We start from the raw sequence: 21,875 nt of genomic DNA, 5'->3' as shown, positions 1-21,875 counted from the left end.
CTCGATGACCTCTCGAGGTCCCTTCCAGTCCTAGAATCTATGAATCTCCCTAGGCAAGTTGCCAGCATTCTCTGTTTGGTTGCACAGACTGATTATAATAGTCCAGAGACACCTGGGAGCACTGCGCTGGTTGACGAGGCAATGTGCACCGTCTATTATTTTTGTCATGGTGCCTCCTCCGCCCCAGACCATGCGCTTGTTCAATTTTATCTCTTGGATTGGACGCTCTTTGGAGCAGGAATTGTCACTGGTTCTATGTTTGCCCAGTGCAATGGAGCCCAAAACCAGTTGGTCTCTAGGAACTAGCATTATATGAATGTTAAATAATGTAAGCCCTGTGGCCAGAAACTCTGGACAGGAAAGAGCTCACTACTCCCTCTACTGGTGAAGAAGGAAAAGTGCTGCCATAGAGAACTTCATTTGCATAAACTACCTACCCACAATTGTGACACTCAAGGAGTCACCATAACTACACTTGAACTTGGAGGTTGTGGGGTAGTGGGCTCCAAACAAAGACCCCCTAAAAAAGAGTTTTTGTATTATAATGAAAAGCTTATCAGTGAGAACTCAGAATTCATCTAAAGAGTCATAAGTGCTTTTTGGTTTGTCTTCTGTGGGGACTTTACTGTAAGAAAAAAGGCAGCCTGAAAACTTTATTATGAGAGATGATACAATAAACAGCTGTATAATTACCCAGAGCTAGCACCTTAATAAGTGTGAGCTACAAAGATGGATTAGATGATAATGTCTTCAGATAAGAAGCCCCCTCAGGAATGAAGACAGATCTACATGTAGACACTGCTATTTCCTGATCCCAAGTGTGAGTGGTGCAGTGGGTGGATGAAGTGGTGCAGTTAAAAGACAGTCAGCTGGGGGATATTCTCATCAGCAGGTGGGAAGGAAGTTAGACAGACTACTGCTCAAGTTACTGGAAAGGGGGAGGGTATTTACTGAATGAGGGACGCAGCCTAGTGACAGAGGATGTGGAAAAAGCTAATATACTCAATGCCTTTTTTGCCTCTGTCTTCACGAACAAGGTCAGCTCTCAGACTGCTGCACTGGGCAGCACAGTATGGGGAGGAGGTGACCAGCCCTCTGTGGAGAAAGAAGTGGTTCGGGACTATTTAGAAAAACTGGATGAGCACAAGTCCATGGGGCCGGATGCGCTGCATCCGAGGCTGCTAAAGGAGTTGGCATATGTGATTGCAGAGCCATTGGCCATTATCTTTGAAAACTCATGGCAATCGGGAGAGGTCCCAGATAACAGGAAAAAGGCTAATGTAGTGCCCATCTTTAAAAAAGGGAAGAAGGAGGATCCGAAGAACTACAGGCCAGTCAGCCTCACCTCAGTCCCTGGAAAAGTCATGGAGCAGGTCCCCAAGGAATCAATTCTGAAGCACTTAGAGGAGAGGAAAGTGATCAGGAACAGTCAGCATGGATTCACCAAGGGCAAGTCATGCCTAACTAACCTAATTGCCTTCTATGACGAGATAACTGTCTCTGTGGATGATGGGAAAGCACTGGATGTGTTATTTCTTGACTTTAGCAAAGCTTTTGTTATGGTCTCCCACAGTATTCTTGCCAGCAAGTTAAAGAAGTATGGACTGGATGAATGGACTATAAGGTGGATAGAAAGCTGCCTAGATCATCTGGCTCAACGGGTAGTGATCAATGGCTCCATGTCTAGTTGGCAGCCGGTTTCCAGCGGAGTGCCCCAAGGGTCGGTCCTGGGGCCGTTTTTGTTCAATATCTTCATTAATGATCTGGAGGATGGCGTGGACTGCACTCTCAGCAAGTTTGCAGATGACACTAAACTGGGAGGAGTGGTAGATATGCTGGAGGGTAGGGATAGGATACAGAGGGACCTAGACAAATTAGAGGATTGGGCCAAAAGAAATCTGATGAGGTTCAACAAGGACAAGTTCAGAGACCTGCACTTAGGACGGAAGAATCCTATGCACTGCTACAGACTAGGGACCAAATGGCTAGGCAGCAGTTCTGCAGAAAAGGACCTAGGGGTTACAGTGGATGAGAAGCTGAATATGCGTCAACAGCGTGCCCTTGTTGCCAGGAACGCTAACGGCATTTTGGGCTGTATAAGTAGGGGCATTGCCAGCAGATCGAGGGACGTGATCATTCCCCTCTATTCGATATTGGTGAGGCCTTATCTGGAGTACTGTGTCCAGTTTTGGGCCCCACACTACAAGAAGGATGTGGAAAAATTGGAAGGAGTCCAGCGAAGGGCAACAAAAATGATTAGGGGGCTGGAGCACATGACTTATGAGGAAAGGCTGAGGGAACTGGGATTCTTTAGTCTGCAGAAGAGAAGAATGAGGGGGGATTTGATAGCTGCTTTCAACTACCTGAAAGGAGGTTCCAAAGAGGACGGATCTAGACTGTTCTCAGTGGTAGCAGATGACAGAACAAGGAGTAATGGTCTCAAGTTGCAGTGTGGGAGGTTTAGGTTGGATATTAGGAAAAACTTTTTCACTAGGAGGGTGGTGAAGCACTGGAATGGGTTACCTAGGGAGGTGGTGGAATCCCCTTCCTTAGCGGTTTTTAAGCACAGACTTGACAAAGCCCTGGCTGGGATGATTTAGTTGGGGATTGGTCCTGCTTTGAGCAGGGGGTGGGACTAGATACCTCCTGAGGTCCCTTCCAACCCTGATATTCTATGATTCTATTTCACTCTTTTTTAGCATGCATGTTCTGTTGCTGTGTTTTCCCAAGTTCATGACTGTTCCCTTTCCCCTTGTCCAGATTTCCTTGTCTGCTCACAGTCCCAGAGAACTTGCAAGTGAGGAAATTCTGCCTATCTAAAGTACCCATGGAGAGTCTGTTTAATTTCCCCAGGTTTTTGAGAGGGGCTGGTTTAGTTATTTGTCCAGAGAGACCAGAGCTCTATTGAACCTGGCTGAGTGCTGCCATTCCCCCAAGGCAGGAGTGTTATCTGATAAAAGAAGATTCTGGTGGATTAGAGACAGGTGGACTCAGCAGGATATCAGAGATTCCTGCTTGTATTTCACACCTACACGCAGTGGCGCGGCACAGCGGACACCCATCCGAGATGGCACATGGCTACAGCTGGTCGGAGGTTTTCCCATGGAACATTCTTCCCTTGGAAAATATCAATTCACCAGCCTCCAAGCATTCTGTGGGAATGTGTGGATTCCCATGAAATGTCAGTGGAAAGCAGGCAGCTTTCCTGCCAGCTCAGCCATCTCCCCAACTCCTTGGCAGCCTGCCTGGTGGGCTTCCAGGCTCCCAGCAGCCTGCCCGATCTGGGGCTCTCAGGGCTTCCAGTCTCCGCAGTTCCTGGGGCAGCTGGCTCCCTGTGCAGCCCCAGCTCCCAGCTGATCGGTGGTTTACTAGGCGGGATGCTGCAAGGCCAGATGGGACTGGAAATTTTTGAACTCCAGCATCGGCCCCCCTTGGCCATTGGGGCATCACATTTTTATATGAGCCTTGTTTAAATATTGCCCTTGCACTGCAACTGAATGCTGGTGCTGCCGTAACCCACCCCCACCGGGGCACTCTGCCCGGGGGCTGTGTAGAGAGGTTGAGAGGCTTCAATCCTTCAGTCACCACGTGTAACACCACACCCCTGGGGGGCTGTCGGCAGCAAGCAGAGAACGTGGGGCCTCGAGCCTCCATTGCCTGAGCTAAAAGTCCCACTCTGTTAGCTAAAGCCGCAGCAGGCTCCTCAAGACCTGTATGCCCCAGTTACCACTACAGGGGCCAGAGCCCCACATGGAGTGGGCACGGGTCACACACTGCGCTGGCCTAACCAGACAACCCAGCAGCAACTAGCACAAACACCAAATGACCCCTCCAGCTGCTGCAGAAAACGACACGTTACAGTGCACACTGGGTGGGATCTGACCGCCAGCACCTTTGGCGGCAGTGGGGAAGAGAGCCGTAAATTCTGGGATTGCCCTGCCCCCTGCATTCCACTAGCACCGCATCAATGCAGGGAAAGCCTGTGGCATTGGGGTGGGGAGAGGGGTGGAGCTGTGCCTTTAAGGGCTGAGCTTCCCAGACAGAGGGTTTGGCCGGGGTGCTGGGAAGCTCTTGTTGTTATGCACAGCCAATTGGAACTGGACCTGGACCCAGAACAAAGCAGACCTCAGGCAAGCACTGAGCAATCACTGCACACCACAGGGCAAAGGCGGGGGGGGGGCACCAGAACTGGGGGGTGCTGGGGGTGCAGCAGTGCTCCCTGGCTTGAAGCAATAACAGCAGCCAAATGCCCGACTTCCATCCCAGCCGGCACTGGTGGGTTTGGTCGGGGCTTTCCGCACACCCCGGCAAAGGCCAGGCAGAAGTGCCACGAGTCTGTCTGAAACATGCGAAGCTGGCGAGGGAAGTGCCTGCCCAGTGCTGTGGGAGGTGACTCAATGAATCCAGACTCATGCTGTTGCCTGCAGGAGATCTGTAGCTTACACCTTTGTCGGTTTGCAAGGGTATGTCCGCACTGAAGCGGGAAGGCGTCTGTCCCAGCTGGAGGAGACATACCCACGCTAGCTCTGATCAAGGTGGCATCTAAACACAGACGTATAGCATAGCGCGGGAGGGGCTGGCCGCCCTGAGTCCCAGATGGGCTCTCCTGTCGCTCCCACCACCATGGATACACTGTAATTGTTAGTGCGTTAGCACGATCAAAACTAGCGTGGGCCGGGCTCCTTAAGTTGGAAATTACACCTCCAACTCGGGTGTAGCGCGACCCGAAGGGAGACTAATTTACATTCCCCTGCTCCTGCTGCCACATCTCTGCATCTGGCCCGGGGCGGGGAAGATGCACTCAACTGCGTAGCCACGGCCCACAGCTGAGTCTGTGCTAAACCAAGCCCCTGGGGCAGTCCCGGCAGGGCCTGATTTACATCGACAGGAAAGTCCTGTCTTGCTTCGCTAAAGCATTGTCATTTTTAGCACTAAAGACGAAGCCAGTTGGAGAGTTCACAGTGTTTCTGCAGCCACAGCGCAAGGCCAGGGCGTTGATGTTTTCCTGCCATTTTATCTCAGAAATGGCTTCCCTTTGCAAGAGTCTGGCAGCTCTCCACACGCAGCTCTGCCTGTTAGTCCTGATCTCAGGTAGGATTTTCACAGGTTCTTTAATCTTACCGGGGCTATCGGCTGGTGCAGTCGGCATTAACTCTTTATGGGAATTAGTCCTAAATGTGGATTCTGCCAACAGAGTATTGAAATCTCTCCCATTGCACCTGGTCCTGGGTTGGAACGCTAAAGAACTTCACCCGGAAACGGGATCTCAGCTGTCACTCACTTGTTTCTAAGCTTTTCAACCCAAACGCCTTCCATCTTTCAAATCATTTCAGCATCCGTTTGCACAAAGCAAACTTTTCCCGGGAAGGCAGGACCTGGATTTCACAGCATATGCAGCAAGGCAGGAACTCTGGCCTCAGGGCTGCCCAGCATGGTGGGACCCCAGGGAAAGTAATCACTAGCCTAGGTGATGCCCTTGGCATGTCCAGGCTCTGCTTGGTTTCAGCCCTTTGCTCACTAAGGCGACAGTGGCGTTTTCACTGTTGGGCTCTGCAGTTCTAACCCACGAAACAACCACCCAGCAGAAAGAAGGCTGGTGCCATGGTTTAGGTCCCTGGCTTAGGATGTGTGAGACCCTGCTTCAATTCCCTGCTGTGCTACAGGCATCCTGCATGTCCTTGGCCAAGTTATGTCCTGTCTCTGTGTGTTCTGAACAAGGGCTTTGGAGCCCTGGCCTGCTTCCCAGGGTGGAGGCTAGAGCCACCGAAGCTTGGGGGATATTCAGATGCTGCGGTGATGGGAGCCAGGTAAGAGAAGTGAGACCCTGCCGAGTGTTTCTTGGGACCCTTGCTAAGTAGGCAGTGTAACATCTCCCTTGTTCATATAGCCAGAGCCCCTCCAGGGCTGTGCTGGCTGAAGGGAAATGCTGGGCAGCTACAACTTGCTGTCCAAGGTGACTGGTGTATTGAGCTCTTGCTGGTAGAAAACTGGAGTAGCAGTGCATGAGCACTGGGCAGCTGTTGCTTACATTAACTGGAAGCCCCTCTCTTCCCACGGAGGGAGGAGATGACAGGTGGTTCGGGAACATTAATACACAGAGGCGTCCGCTCGTACAAACTTTCACAAACAAGGTGAACAGCAGGGGCACAGCTATAGAGTGTCAACATTCACTTTCTATGATTAAACCATTACTCTGAATTGTTATTACCACAGCCCGAATGGGCGAGGAGCTGGCAGACAACCACGGAGTAAAGCTACATGTCAGCTACAAGCCACCTGACCACCCAGATCAATTTTCATAGAAATAGCAAAGGAGTGAGCTGTGCACTGGAGCGACTCAGTAAACAGGACAGCGCTTCCTGCCCATCTGCCCCACTGGGGAAGTGGTGCAGCCGCTGCAGGATGTCAGGGGAGATGCTGGGTTGGGGCTGGCTAGCTCAGGTTGCAGGGCGGAGATGCCTGGCTAGGGAGGAGAGTTGTGGGCTACTTTGGGAATTGCTGATGTAGGGGTACAATTGCTGCTTAGAGTCTAAGGGTGTGTCTACACAGTGATAAAAACCCATGGCTCCGAGTCCAGGGCAGCTGATTCAGGCTAGGGTTGTGGGGCTAAAAATAGCAGTGTAGACATTCCAGCTCGGGCTGGAGCCCAAACTCCTACGCTGCATTTTCTAACCCCGCAGCCAGAGCCCCATGAGCCCGAGTCAGCTGACCTGGGCCAGCCGCAGCCGTGCTATGGGTCTTTTATCGCAGTGTAGCCATACCCTGTGTTCCAGTCCCATGCCAGCCCCTCTTGGGGGACACAGCCATGTTAATGATTTATTTACACAATGCCCGCCAGGGCATTAGCACTTTGCACACCCAATAGAGAGACTTGGCCTGGGCCCCAAAGAACCGAGTCTGTACTTCCAAGTCAATTAAGCTAAACCAAATTCAGGCCACTTTCATTCTGAATAAGAGTGTTCACACAGAGATTAAATACGGTTTAACTAATTCACTGTAGAAGTTAATTTGGATTAACTCTGTGAGTGGCCCCATGTAGGGTGTGGGGTGAGGGTCACAGCAGGGAGACCAGGCAATTCCTGCCCTATGGGCTCCATTTATCTTGACAAGTCTGTTAAAGTTGCTTTTTGTTATGCTGGGGCCGGACTCTAGAGCAGCTAGTGAGGTGGGGTGCTTAGCTGGGCTCACGTGTTAATGGCTTTATCCTCACTGAGGTATAGCTCAGTGGTTTGAGCATTGGCCTGCTAAACCCAGGGTTGTGAGTTCAATCCTTAAGGGGGCCACTTAGGGATCTAGGACAAAATCAGTACTTGGTGAAGGCAGGGGGCTGGACTCCATGACCTTTCAAGGTCCCTGTTCCAGTTCTAGGAGATGGGATATCTCCAAAAAAACAAAAACCCTGGGGGGAAGGGCTCTCGGCCCTGGTTTACAGCTGGGGAACCAAGGCCCAGACAGACTCAGTGACTTGCCCAAGTTCACACAGTCTGTAGCAGAGCGGGAGATGGCCCCCAGTCTTCAAAGTCCCAGGCTAGCGGCTAAACCACCATGCTAACCGGCCTGTTTCAACCCCAGCACGGTGCAGTCCTGAGTTCACTCAAGCCCCAGGCCTGGCTAGCACTCTAACCACTGGCCCAGCCTGCCTCCCACCCTGAGTCTCAGCCATGTGACAGAGGACTGGAGCAGCCCGCCCTGGCTGCAGTGTGTGCTCACAGGCGTTAGATAGTTAATGCTCAGGGCACCCGCTGAAGGACTGTCCCCTTCCCCCACCCCAAAGCCAGCCAGTGAGTCAGTTCTGGAGCCCACCTGACCCTCAGCCCCAGATGCATCCCGCTGCCTGCTGCCGTGGAGGAAGGTTAGGGCCAGAATGTATGGGAGAGTCAGGCCCCTGGCTCCCATAGCACCTTGAGCCTCCAAATGCCAGTGACTTGTATGGGCCCTGCTGAGCCTGGGTTTATCTGCTTGCTGAGTGCTTCCAGAGAGACCTCTCTGTACTACACCAGCTCTGAGCTGCTTTTTCTGTTCTTCTCCTGCCTTTCAGGTGAGATCTCAGCCTCAAGAACCACCACCCTGCAGAAGTCAGGTCAGTACAGCTGTATAATACTGTTACAGTGAATCCCCTCCTTTGTGATGCTTGTGTTTTGCTTAGTGCATCTCTCAGGTGCCTCCTCCCCCACTGAAAATACAGCAAGGTTAAGAGAAAATGAGTGTCCCAGTGAAAATTCTCTAAAGCTGAAACTCAGCTGGTGGCTCCAACCTCTAGTCCCCAGCTGCAGCCACCTGGTAGACCCTGAGGGCCAGATCTTCCATTGGAGTGCTGCTTTACACCAGCGGAGGGGCTGACCCTCAGAGCTTAGGGGCTGGAGAGATTTGTTATTGCCTGGATCTCTTTTACTCTGTGCTGCAACAGAGTGATGACATTGATGCAGTCTGGTGAAAAAGATGAAATGCTGCACTGCAAACTACAGGACAGAAAAACAGACAATCAAATGGAATTAGTAATGATAGAAAGTGATTTTAAAATACCCCAAATGACTACTACAACACTACATGAAAACCATATATTTTGAGAGGATGAGTTAGCTGAGGTTCCTAGCTACTGCCTGTCTCTTTCCCATTATGGTAAATTACCTATTTCATTGTTAAATATATTTAATGCTTAAGCTGTTGCAAAAACTTATAACCCAAACCACTACCCATTTCTGTATTAACAATTTATAATCAATATGCTCCTTTTCGAATAGCCCTAATAATGTGAAAGCAATTCCCAGCCTCTGTAAAATTTGCATATTTCCCCTCATATTTCAGTCCCTTCAGCTCCACTTGTTGGTCATATATGGACTTTGGCTACAGAATTTGCCATTTCCTCAGAGAAGGGGAACCACAGAAGACATTTGTATCTGAACTGGTTTTGCTCTGAGACCTTGTTTACATGGGAAAGTTGCAACTATTTAACTTAAATCTGTTCTTAATCCAATTTAATTAAATACATGCAACCCCCTGTGTGGATGCTCTTATTTCAATTTAAGGGAATGGCTTATTTTGCTTTATCTTAAACCTGTTCCTCATAGACTTAAGCTAAGCTGAAAAAAGCTGCTGTACCAAAATAAGGATGTCTACACAGGGGTTTGCATTGGTTTTACTTAATTGGTTTAAATTCACTCCTTAGCTTAAATCAGTGCAACCTTCCCATGCAGACAAGTGATAACACAGCCGCATTCATGAGTCTACATCTACCATGCTGCTGAACAATGTTTGTACCAGTGCACGCTGGGGAAGTCAGGGCAGCTCTCCCAGAGTGCCCCGGGGGGACATGCACACAGAGCAGCATGGAGGACAACAAACCCTGGGCTGTCTGGCTCTCTGCATGTGGAGTAGGGAGGGGGAAATGGTCTAGCAGACTGGGGTATAGAAAATCTCCCTTCAGTTCCCATATCAGCTAATGGCCTCCTGTATGACCTCAGGCAAGTCACTTGACTTGCCTCGCACCTAAGCTGCCCCTGTGTAAAATGGGGGTAAGAGTCCCCGGCTCAGGGGTGCTGGGAGGCTAAGATCTATTAGTGATTTGCTCTGGGTTTGTGCAGTGCCCAGCAGGGCCATGACTGGGGCTTCTAAGTGCTACAATAAAACACAGTGAGGGGAGCTGTGTAACTACCGGCCACATGAGTTACACAGGCAGAGTTAGAGTCTTATCTGCACAGCACCACTGCACAAGCTGGCTACAGGAGGTCAGTTATGTGACTGGCAAGGGAGACATGACTGGACTTTTCCCAGGGTGTTGATCCCTGAGCCAGCCTGGCTGGGGAGGGCAGATACCTACTGTAAGAACTAGAGACCCAGCTCTTTGTTCTGTGTTGGTACAGTAACACCTGGTGCCATGCAGCCCTATGACTGGGCACTGCCACAATGCAAATCAATAACAATGATTATAATAAAAGCACTAGGGCCAGTTCATATACCAGTGTTTCCTATGGTTCCTCTCCTCAGAGAAAATAAACGCTGCAGTCCCAGTCAGTCTGGGAACTGGCCTTGGGGACCGAAACGTCTTCAAAAGATGCTGAGCTGCTTGTGAGACAGGAATGCTGGGAGCGAGATCTGACAGATTGTTCTAGCGCCATTTATGGATCATCACAGTGCACATTTTAATGACTTGGGTTCGAGATGGTGGTATTTTGCACCAAAGGAACCTTAAAGTAGCTCAGTGGCCCTCATTGTAATGAGACACATTGCATACTGGAGAACTGCGCTGTGTCTACTGGCGATAAACGTAACGCTATGGTGCTTTTTCTTTGATACTCTTTAAGGCTTAAGCGTTGTTCTGTTGCTAGTGTGCTGTGAGATATCACAGGTGCTAGCAATAGAGGGTTTTCCTCTCTAATGTAAGCTGCTCACAGTTACTAATTTAGCTATTTGGTTTTCTGTCTTTTCCAAATTATTTGTTGTTTTATAATTATGAAAGGCAGGAATAACTTGGGAAGCGATAAAATCAAATAACTAAATTAGCAACTGCAAGCAGCTTGCATTAGAGAGGAAAAGCCTCCTTGAGTGTTACAAATGAGTAGTGGTTAGTCATGATTTTCTGAAGCAGCTGAATTAAATGCTACTTATAAGGAATAATTGAATACAAATACAATACTGTGTATATGTAACTCAGCAATTTAGTATATTTAACTGCTCAAAATTCCTATGAAGGCTTTGGAATAAGCACAGAATGGATATACACCTCTACCCCGATATAACGCTGTCCTCAGGAGCCAAAAAATCTTACTGCGTTATAGGTGAAACCGCGTTATATTGAACTTGCTTTGATCCGCCAGGGGGCGCAGCCCCCCCCCCCCCCCCCCCCGGAGCACGGCTTTACCGTGTTATATCCGAATTCGTGTTATATCAGGTCGCATTATATCAGGGTAGAGGTGTATTTCTTGGTCACTTCATAGAAATGTAACGGCTGTGCAAACTTTAAATAATTAAAAGTAGAACTGGTCAAAATTTTTCCGTTGAAACTTTGTAATGGTGCTGTGCAGTGTAATAGCAGTGGTACATGTGGTGTGGGGGAGTCACATTGTGGTCTTGTGAGAACCTTATGCACATCTTGACTTGCGTGGCATTTAAGGCCCTAACTTCCATGAGCGCTGACGAGCTTTGGCACATGCCCTGTGCCTGGTGCACGCCCAGAAGCTGGGGCTGTGCTTGGTGCACACAGGAGCAAAGCCGCAGTTTGCACACACACAGCATTGTAGTCCTTCTTCTTGCAATTTATGTCAACCTACATTTCTGCATTTGGTGAGCGTTTGCCAGTCATTTGCCAGGAAGCATGCTGCATTAGTAGCCCTGGGATGATCCCTATTGGCCCACAGGCATCACAGGGAAGAACTGGAGGAGCTAATAAGATGCAGTGTTATCAATTTACCCTCCTGGCCTGGTTTTGTCTCCTCCTCAGATATGTGCTGTTCAAACTTCCGGCAGCACCCTCGTTACATAGCTGCCAAGAAGAACACCCAAGTTCACTTCATCTGCCATTCCCGCAACTCAAATGATGTGCAGTGGTACAAAATGACTGGACAGGACAAAACCCCCCGGGTGATAGATGTGAATGGCCCGAGGGTGTACGAGGAGAGGAATGTGTCGTTTGTAATGATCATCTTCAGCAAAATCCAGCCTGAAGACAATGGTATTTACTTGTGTGAAAATAAGAGCCTGGCTCGTGATCTGGGACGGATACGCACGTGTGGGAGTGAACTGAGAGTAATAGGTGAGATGCGCTATCGCTGTCTCTGTCTAACCCCAGACACACCCATCTATCTATTTGTCCATCTGTCCCCACACACACCCATCTGTCCCCACACACACCCATCTGTCCATCTGTCGCCACACACACCCATCTATCTATCTGTTCCTCTGTCCCCACACACACACATCTATCTATCTATCTACCTACCTACCTATCTCATACGGATTTTTTCAAGTTTTCTACTTAAAACCTTTCGGTGGGATTTTCAAAGACACCAAAGGGATGTTGGCAACTAGCTCGCACTCCAGTGGGATCCCTTATGATTAAGGCTATGATTATTTTATAGAGGTCGACGAAGTCACAGGGAATCCGTGACTTCCGGTGACCTCCGTGACTTCAGCCCATGGCGGCTGGGAGCTGTGGGGTACTCTCGCAGCTCCTGACCGCCGCAGGTGGCAGAGGGGACCCTGGAGCTCCAAGTGGCCCCCGCACATAGGTGCGGGAAGTAGGAGTGCGGGGGGTGCTGCAGCACCCCCAGGTTTTATGCAGGGTCACGGCTGCCGGCTGTACACATGGTGTCCCAGCTACTGGCCCCGCTCCCGGCCACGCATGCGGGGTCCCGCATCATGGCTGCTGGCCCCGTGCCTGGGGGTCCTGGGCTGCCGGCCCAGCACCGGCCCTGCACACGGAATCCTGCCATCCCACTCCTGGCCCCGCACGCGGGGTCCCAGCTGCCGGCCCCTCTCCCAGCCGCACATGCGGGGTCCCGGCTGCCGGTCCCACACACAGGGCTCTGCTACTGGCCCCGCACTGCCGCCAGCCTCAGCCCCCTTATCCCTGTCCGTGTCCCCCTCCCCTCCTGGAGACACGGCCCTGCTCCTGGCCTCAGCTCTGGCAGATAGGAAGTTTGGGGCTAGTTTTGCTGGCTTTCAGCAGCCCCACTATAAAAAACGTTCCAGCACCATTGTCCCCGCAGCTGCCTCGCCGCTGCACGCAGTGTGGGGACCCCGCAGCTGAGCTCTCCATTTTGTCATGGCTGTTTTTAGTAAAAGTCATGGACAGGTCACAGGCTTTTTCACTAAAAATAGCCATGACAAAATCTTAGCCTTAATGATGATGCTTTGAAAATCCCAGTCTGACCCATTGACACAGCAATACAGAACCCCCTGAACACATTAGCGGCCATGCAGCAAGAAGGGGCTGTGGCCCAGATCCCAGCAGCAAAGGAGCCCTGTCTTCTGACGCCGGGTACGTCAGGGAGGGTTTGAATTTCAGTAAGACATTAGGCTCTTCCCAATCCTGATTAATAAAAGGGACCATTTGGGCCTTCAGCCATTCCCATTGTGGCAATTTTGCCCCCAAGGTTCTTTGCATGGTTTCTGACTTATTTCAGCTCTCATTTCTCTCCCCTTCAGAATACACTCTAGTTCAACCACAAGCCATTGGGCTAGATGCAGGAATCCATGGGTGAGTTTGTCTGGCTTGTATTACTCAGGAGGGCAGACTAGAGGATCTAATGGCCTTTCCTGGCCTTAAAATCTATGGATGTATGTGACTCTATGAATCTGTGTGCTGGAAGCTATGAAACACAGGAACAAATGAGCAAACCATTGCTGAGACTCTCAGCTGTTCGGGGCAAGGACTGTGTCTGCCTCTATTTCTGTACAGCACCCTGCACAATGGGGCCAAGCAGGAATGAGGCCCATGAGCGCAGTCCCAGGATACCCAGGAAATGATAAGAATATTATCATTCCAGAAAGGTTGTGTAAAAAAGTCCCTTTTCACACTGTAAAATACAAGAAGCTCAGAGAACTCGCATTACGGGTGTGAATACTCACACTGCACGTCTAACTTACACCTACCAACCTGAGGACGTTCAGCCTGGAGCACCAGGTGTCTAACTGAGAACAGGCTGGAGAACGAAGGTGCCAGTCATCCCTGCAGTTCAATGGGGCAAGTACCATCGCTGGCACGTCCCCCATACCGTAAGCTCTTTAGGGCAGGGACCATCCCTCTGTTCTGCGTTTGTTCAGCGCCTGGCACAATGGGGTACTGGTCCATGATGGGAGCTCCCAGGTGCTACCACAATCTTCTTCCTCTTTCTTGCCACTTCCCTATTTGGGGTTGGGGACTTTTATAGCCTTCTTCCAAAACTCGTGATTGTACGGCTGGCTGTTGTGCAAATTGGTGTCGCTAACATCTGTTGATATCTGCTCCACGTAGGCCTCTTCCTTGCTCGTCTTCCATCCACAATCACTGAAAGGGTCATCCTACCAGAAGCACTCCCAGGTCTCCACTGGACACAACCACACCAACATACCCTAGCCTCCAGCAACTTGTCCTCAATTGGGGCAATCCGCATTAGGCCCCTCACAACCTCATTCCATTTCCTATCATAGCAAGTCCATCCATTTAACCATCTCAACATCTTCATTCCCGTGGTAGAGAACATACTGATCGCCTTCCCCGTAGTTGGCAAAGTCTCTGTCCTGTACATTAGGATGGGTTGAATTACAATGTTTATACACCCTAGCTTTTAACTTGATTGCCATACTTTTATCACAGAGAACTGGAGTAGGTCCTATCATTCGCACCAACCAGCTAGGCACTCCCACAATACAGGTAATAAAGAAATGAATAGATTCCCCAGGCCAAAAGGGACCACTGTGATCATCCAGTCTGACCTCCCACATAACACAGGCCAGCATACTGCCCCAAAATAACTCCTAGAGCAGATCTTGTAGAAAAACATCCAATCCTGATTTAAAAGCTGCCAGTGATGACCATGACCCTTGGTAGGTTGTTCCAATGGTTAATGTTAAAAACGTGTACCTTATTTCCAGGCTGAATCTGTCTAGCTTCAACTTCCACCCATTGGATCATGTTAGACTTTTCTTTCCTAGATTGACTATTACCAAGCATTTGTTCCCCATGTAGGTACTTACAGACTGTGATCAAGTCATCCCTGAACCTTCTCTTTGTTAAGCTACATAGATTGGGCTTCTTGAGTCTATCGCTACAGGGCAGGTTTTCAAAACCTTTATCATTCTCATGGCTCCTCTCTGAACCCTCTCCAATGTATCAACATCCTTCTGGAATTGTGCACACCAGAACTGGACACGGTATCCCAGCAGTGGTTGCACCAGTGCCAAATATGGAGGTAAAATAACCTCTCTTCCGCTACTCAAAATTACCTAGTTTATACATCCCAGGATCACATTAGCCCTTTTGGCCACAGTGTCACACTGGGAGTTCATGTTTAGCTGATTAACCACCACGCCCTCAAACCTTTTCCAGAGTCCCTGCTTCCCAGGGTAGCCCCCTCCCCCATCCTATAAGTATGGCTGGCATTCTTTGTTCTTAGATGTGCACATTTACATTTAGCTGTATTAAAATGCACATGGTTTGCATGTGCCCAGCTTACCAAGTGATCCAGACTGCGCTGAATCAGTGCCCTGTCCCCTTCATTATTTACCACTCCCGGTGTCATCTCAAACATGATCAGTGATGATTTTATGTTTTCTTCCAGGTCATTAATAATGTCATGGTAATTAGTGTAGGGCCAAGAACCAATCCCTGCAGGACTCTGATGGAAACACACCTGCTCAATGCTGATTCCCTGTTCACAGTTACATTTTGAGACCTATCAGTTACCCAGGTAACAGGGAACCCCAGCTCTCCTGGCCAATGGCTCTGTGACTGCCTCCAGTCACTCACACTGGGTTGTATATCTCCGTGGTGCTGCTCTGGACTCCGTCACACACACGTGGGAGTAGCACAGTGTCGAGGGGACAGCACTTGCTTTGTGTTGGTGCCAGGTCTCTGGTGAAGATACCACCGGGCTCACCCGGAAGGCCAGGAAATGTCATTTGGACACCTTGCACTTGTCACCTTCCAAGCACGTCATGTTCAGAATGGGCTGTTTGCTGCCCTGAGTGACCCGTGACCTGGGTGCCCATGAGGTGGTGCTGACAAGGCCCTTCCACTTGCAAGCCCAGCTCTGTGTGGCATGGGGAGGCTGCTTGCTTTGCTGTCTGGGCAGCATTTCAGGGAGACGTTCCCCATCCCCAGAGCAGGGCCCATGGAGCTGGCCAGCCCTCAGCACTCACAGATCATCTGCCATGCCCACAGATCACGAGGTGGGCTTAAAACAATGAGATTTTAAACTGGGGTTCTCTTTATTTCCCTTCTGGGTCTGGACCCTTTAGGGTTCACGTCTTCAAGCTTTTATCCATGACCGGGAGGGCATGTACTTACTTTTAAAAACAAACCAAGCAAACATAAAACCCCCAAAAGCTGACACTCTCATGTATTCACCTGACTCCCAGAGCTGGGATTTAGCACCAAATATCATGAGACTAGTGAGAAAATCGCAATAGCAGGTGACATTGCAGGCTAGTGGCCCGGGCTAGATGGACGGTGGCAAGGGGTCACAGTATGGAAAAGGGGATGAATCACTACTCCTAAGGTAGGAGAGGGTATCAGCAGCACAGAGAGGTGGGGAGAAGAGGTGCTGATGGGAGGTCACAGCAAACAGCAGGTCAGGGAAGCTCTTGAATCAACTGAGAGGTTTTTCTCCATCAAAAAAGCAAGTCTGTGATGCTCATGGGGTGCAAACGGGGCTGTTGTGAAAGCAAAGCAGGCAGCTTCCTTCCTTTCTTCCTTCCTTCCTTTCTTAAAAGAATTCCCTTTATCAATTTTTGTTTTCACCCGTTCACTCACTGCTCCATGCAGAACCCTTTCATGCTAAGTTCCTCCTCCTAGGCCCTTACAGCTGTTCTGTACCAAAACTCCAGCCAGCTCCTGCGCCTCCCGTCTGGGAGAGGCGCTGCAAAGGGTTTAAGGCACCCCTTCCTGCCGTTGCCTTGTTTGTAGGTTTCAGCACCATTGAGCAGGTCCAGAGACGGAACAGCGTGAAAGACGTCATCATCATGATCCAGTCCATTCTCCTGGTCATCTTCGTGAGCGTCCCCATGCTCCTGCTCCTGGAGAGAGTGAGTATTGGGCGCCTCCTACTGAAATACCGTTGACCGTCCTGCAGTGCGAGGCATCTTGGAATGTCTCAGCATGACGTGTTGGGGACCATGTTTCTAGACCTGTCTGGGCACCGTCATCCCAGGCTCCCAGCCATCGCTCTGAGCTGTGCTGAGGATGGGGAGAAGTCTCCTGTATTTTCTAAGGGGCAGGGGGCTAATGGCCCTGGAACCAGATCAGGCGTATCGCCTTTGCTGGGGGGATATATAGCTGTGTCACAAGAGGCTCCATTTCCATTGTGTCTATTCAGCCAATGGGCTCTTCCTGACAGCCTCCTCTGAGAACTGAGGTACCTGGGCTAGGTCCCAGAGGCAATGCAAAAGATGGAGGATAGCTAGTCCCTTCCACCCACTGCTTCGCGGTTAGGGGGGAGTTATATGGGATATTGCCATCTGGGCCCCACCAACAGCTGGCAGAGGCCTGGAGGAACAGCAAGGGGTTGCACTGCCTCAGCCTGGTGGCCCCTCGTGGCTGTTGAAAGGTGTAGGCCAGGGACGTCTACACTACAGGAGCTACAGCTCCCAGCTACACCGCGGGAAGCCTGTAGTGTAGATGCACACCACAACGACATACGTGTTTTTTCCGTCGCGGTAGGAACTCAATCTCCCTGGGCGACGGTCGCTAGCATGATGGAAGCAGTCTGCCATCGACCTCGCTGCGGCTACACTGGGGGTTAGTTTGGCACCACTGCGGCACTCGGGGGCTGTGGATTTTTCACACTCCTGAGTACTGCAGCTATGTTGACCTGAGTTTTAAGTGTAGACCAGGCCTCAGGGAGGAACATTTATCTTCCTTTGCTTGGAGGAATAAAGCATTTAGCCCCGGGGAGCCCTGGAAGCATCTGGAATTCCCCTGGGAAGCTCTGGGTCTAGTGGGTTAGTGGGGATAGGGCAGAGATGGGGGGGGCAGAGTGAGGGCAGCCAGCTTCAGCAGTGTTACTGAGCATGCTCAGCCCTGTGAGCAAATCTGGGGGGGCACATGACCCTGCATGCCCCCCCGTATGTCGCCTCTGATAGGGGTTCAGTGATGTCTCCTGGCTCCTCCAAGGGAAACTGTCATCAGGAGTCTGGGCACTGACGGTGCAGACCTCAGGCTTAGATCTGGGGTGGGGCTGGCATGGCTGGGAGCGGAACAGGCCCCCGGCATCCAGACAGCTCACTGTTATCCCTGGCACCTGGGTTGTGCTGAGTGCATCGCATGGCTTAACCTGGGTTGGTTTACACCAAGGACTCAGCGTAAATCCAGGACATCGCAGTAGGAGACACGCCCAGGCCATTCACACACACCATGCTGAGCGGGGCTGTTCTTGGATGGTCCCACTCCCCCGAGGGCACATCTGCCCCGTCACGCAGTGCTTGGCAATGCCCTGCTTTTACACCCACTTGGGACACTTTGGGGGGAAACATTTAATGACACAGACATTCTGGTAGCAGCCCACGGAAGAGCCCAGAAATAGCAGGACACCGTGGTAAGGAATATCACTACATTTACCCTGTGCTTCTCCCCTCCCGCTAGGGCGACGGCAAGGCCAGCTCTGATGAGGACCATACCTATGAGGTAAGTTAACAATATCATGTTAATTAGGTTAATAACAGTTAATATAATAGGAATATTTTTGAAGCTGTGAGCTGGGCAGGGCGGCATTTGTTGGGGGTTTCAGATGTACATTGTGAGCTGAAGGGGAGGAGGAGTGGATCTTTAAGACTGACGTCCTTTCTCCCAAGTGTGTGTTGTGTATTGAAGAAGTGGCGCTGGAACAGTTTTTGGAGTGAGGGTGCTGAGCTGCATCCCCGCTTACCCCTGTCTGCACCCCCCACCATCCCCTAGAGCTGGGGCCGGGAGCAGGGCTCTGGCTCCGGGAGGGGAGGGACACAGACAGGGGTAAAGCGGCGGAGGCTGGGGCCACAGCTAGAGGTGGGTGTGGAGCCCCGGGCATGGGGCCAGTGGCTGAGCGGGACCCTGGGCTGGCAGCCAGGACCCTGCATGCAGGGCCAGCAGCCGGTCCTATCCCCAGGTGGGACCCTGGGGCTGGCACAAAACCTGAGCGTGCTGCATCATCCCACACAGCCCTACTTCCCACGCCTATGTATTGGAGTTAAATAAATACTAACAAAACCATGCAAAACTAAGCGTTTCAAACAGCCTGCCTCGAAATCTTTTCCCCTCTCAGATGCAGCTCCCAGACTTTTGGTCGGTCATAGTGCCACTAGTTCTCCAGTCATCCACAGAGTCTGCCAGGGTAGACAAGGCCTGAATTTCTGTCTAAAATAAGCAGAGGGGAATAAACAAACCCTTTCAGGTTCTCTGTAAATCATGAAGGAGCAAAAAAGGCACCAATCCATTACATCCCCGGGAATGAGCCTGAAGATGGCACGGCTAGGCCAGCCTCAGAGATGGGAGGGAGGGAGGGCTGGGGCTGGAGGCAAGGAGTCCGCTTTGGTAAAGCTCTTCTGCCAACTAACATCACACTGAATTCCCAATTCTGCCCTAAGCTCGGCTGGTGCAGCAACGGGTGAGCCAAGGGAGGCACCTGGGCGTATCTCAGGGCCGAACCAGGTCCCTGGGAACGTTTCCTCCTCAGTCTCCCTCTTCTTTGCACAGGGCTTAGAGATCGAACAAACTGCCACCTACGAAGACATTGCACCTCTGCGGGATGTAAAAGCCAAGTGGACAATTGGGGAGCATCCGGGCCAGGAGTGAGGGGCTCTGCACCCAGGCGACTTGCCTACGTTAGTGGAACAGCTTCTTGCACCCGCTGTGCCTGCGAGCTACCCACTGATGCTGGAGGGGATGGGATTCCTGGCTTCCTGCCATGGGCTGTGGCTGTTACAGACTCATGTGTGGCAGGGCAACATCACAAACTGCAACAAGATGATGGGACGCTGCCAGTAGCTCCCACCTCCCTGCCGCACGCAGCTGCCTCCCGTAACCATTAGTAGAGCTTGCTTGAGTTTTTGGTGTTGTATATTCAGTGCTTGCTTTTCTGAGTCTGTATCCAGGTCTGGATGGGAGCTGGCCAAGATGATTTTAGCCTGGAAGTTGCTGTTATTATCTCAACACACAAGCCCCTAGGTGCATGTACAGGAATGAGTAGCAAGCTGCCACCAACTGGCAGCAAACAATGAGTTAACCTCAGCCTGAGTTAGGCAGCTAAAAGAACCTGGTATGTTTAAAGCAGCAAATCACTTTCATCTCTGAGGCCCTGGGCCTAGGAAGGAGAGACACATTCACAGAGGGCTGGAATGTGATCACTTTACTCATGTTGAACTGAACCTTACACTGCACGTGAAGTTATTACGACTCCTTGTAGCAAGATGCTACACAGCGGGAATGAAGTTCTACCAAGTGTGAATTAGGGCGTCCCAGCAAAGAGTGGAAATTGTGGGATCAAAATGTCCAACTGCTTTTTAAAGTTTTAATAAACACAATAAATCAGTGTCCTGCTCGTCCCGTTTCCACTGCCCGGAGTCAGACTGGCTCCTTACTGCACAACGCGTGGCTGAGATGCATAGTCCAGAGGCTCTCTCATTAAGCAGCTTGTCTAGGTGCGTGGGCCGTTATCATGATGCTGGGATCTCAGGCAGGTTCTGTACTAAGGAACACCAAAGATCATTTGACATCAACTCACTCACCAGAAGAGGTTTTCCATGGACCAGAGCATGGAACATTCCTTCAGTGCTAATAATAAGCCTGCTTAATGTCAATTAAAATTCACTAATTTCCTGCTCCAAGCAGCACTTTAGGCCACAGTTTCTGCTGCACGGACCTTCCTTTGCAAGAGGAGAAATCTGACTGGGTGGAATGATACCAGCAAAATTTTGCATCTCGCTCACCTCCCCAGGCCCTTTAGGTTTGCCTGTACGGTCTGTTTAGAGCAGCTGCTCTTTGCAGCAGGGGCGTGTCTGTTAAGTGCCATGCAGGCTGGTGGGGCTGTATAGGCAGGGACCGAAATACAGTCCTGGGCACTGAGCTCTCATGAGACACATTAGAGCAGATGTTCCCCACACTGCACCAGTAAGGATGCACATGCCCATGCCAGTGATTTCGGAGGGGCTGGCTGGGAAGGGGGTGCTGGGCCTGTTTGCAGCTGCTTCTACAGGCTTTTGCTGCCAGGGTGAGCCAGGAGGTCTCTAGCACTGCCTTGTATTCATGCAGGGCCCAGCAGCCATGGCCAGGATCAAGGCCTCGTTGAACTAGGCACTGTACTGACACATGGAAAGGACAGTGCCTGCCCCAGACACAAAAAGTAAATGGACCAAACCACTGACCTGGGACAGGGCGGGGGGGGGGGGGGGGGGGGGCCGACAGAAAAAAAAAAACTTTTTGCTGGTCGCCTGCCACCCTTGTGGCCCATTTACCATCGGCTGCCAGCAGCAGCGAGGAGGGATCTGAAGGGTGACACGGCAGGGGCTTGCGGGATCTGTTCAGGGATGTTGCTTCCTGCACAAGGGGCAGCGCAGAAGAGGCTGCAGAAGTGCCAATGGGCGCATCAAAGAAGCGGCTGGTGTTGGTGGAAGAGCAAAGGAAGTAGACAAGGTGGAAGGTGGCAAGAGATGACATTTTACACAAGCAGAGGGAAGGGCAAAGCTGTGCAGCGCCTTACAAGTAAGGCCCAGAAGCTTGTGTGTGAGACGCATGGATCAAGGGGGAGCTAGTGGGGGTCGCACGGAGGGGTGTGACATAGCCAGGGCAATGGACAGGAAGGTGATTGTAGCAGAATGGGCCGTATGAGGACCAGGCAGGTGCCAGGGAGGTGGAGAGGAGGCTGCCGAGCATTCTAGCTGCAGGACAGGAAAGGGTCGCTCTTCGGGAGGATCTGCAGGAAGAAGCTGTAGGATTTGGAGGCAGCCTGGAAATTCTCGGCTGTGTTTTCTCACCAGCGGCGCACGTCCGCCCACAGCCAATACCTCACTGTGGCTCTAAGGAATCCAAAGAGCTGCGGATTCAGAAGCTTGTGCCTGGTTTCACTGAAGGGAGCTAAGCACCCTTCTGTGCTCTCCTACGAGCCTTTTCCATGGGAGCCATTGCTACGTGGTTGTCCCAGAGATGCTATGTGATCGTGAACATGTGGGGAGGCAGCGTCCAGGAGATGCAGCCGCCCCCCCCCCCCATG

General features: G+C 51.1%; 1 protein-coding gene across 1 annotated transcript; it reads left to right on the top strand.

The window, feature by feature from the left end:
* The first annotated feature begins 4,997 nt into the window (after nt 1–4,997).
* On the top strand, nt 4,998–19,568 carry CD79B (CD79b molecule). The gene is made up of 6 exons (XM_024205035.2): nt 4,998–5,091; nt 8,039–8,080; nt 11,438–11,749; nt 16,604–16,722; nt 18,278–18,319; nt 19,364–19,568. Exons 1-6 carry the CDS (start codon nt 4,998–5,000, stop codon nt 19,460–19,462), a joined length of 708 nt encoding a protein of 235 aa, XP_024060803.1. The 3' UTR covers nt 19,463–19,568.
* Nucleotides 19,569–21,875: the final 2,307 nt, after the last annotated feature.

Source organism: Terrapene carolina, unplaced genomic scaffold, assembly GCF_002925995.2.
Source record: "Terrapene carolina triunguis isolate 2854851 unplaced genomic scaffold, T_m_triunguis-2.0 Scaffold33148, whole genome shotgun sequence".
Lineage (NCBI taxonomy): Eukaryota > Metazoa > Chordata > Testudines > Emydidae > Terrapene > Terrapene triunguis.
The sequence above is the reverse complement of the archived record's forward strand: the minus strand, read 5'-3'. Positions and strand labels throughout refer to the sequence as shown.

Bases quoted from the DNA above. Each gene is read 5' to 3' on its own strand.
- CD79B (XM_024205035.2), top strand. From the start codon at position 4,998: ATGTTTTCCTGCCATTTTATCTCAGAAATGGCTTCCCTTTGCAAGAGT. The intron at 8,081-11,437 runs GTCAGTACAGCT...TCTCCTCCTCAG, and splicing joins CACCACCCTGCAGAAGTCAG to ATATGTGCTGTTCAAACTTC. The intron at 16,723-18,277 runs GTGAGTATTGGG...CCCTCCCGCTAG, and splicing joins TGCTCCTGCTCCTGGAGAGA to GGCGACGGCAAGGCCAGCTC.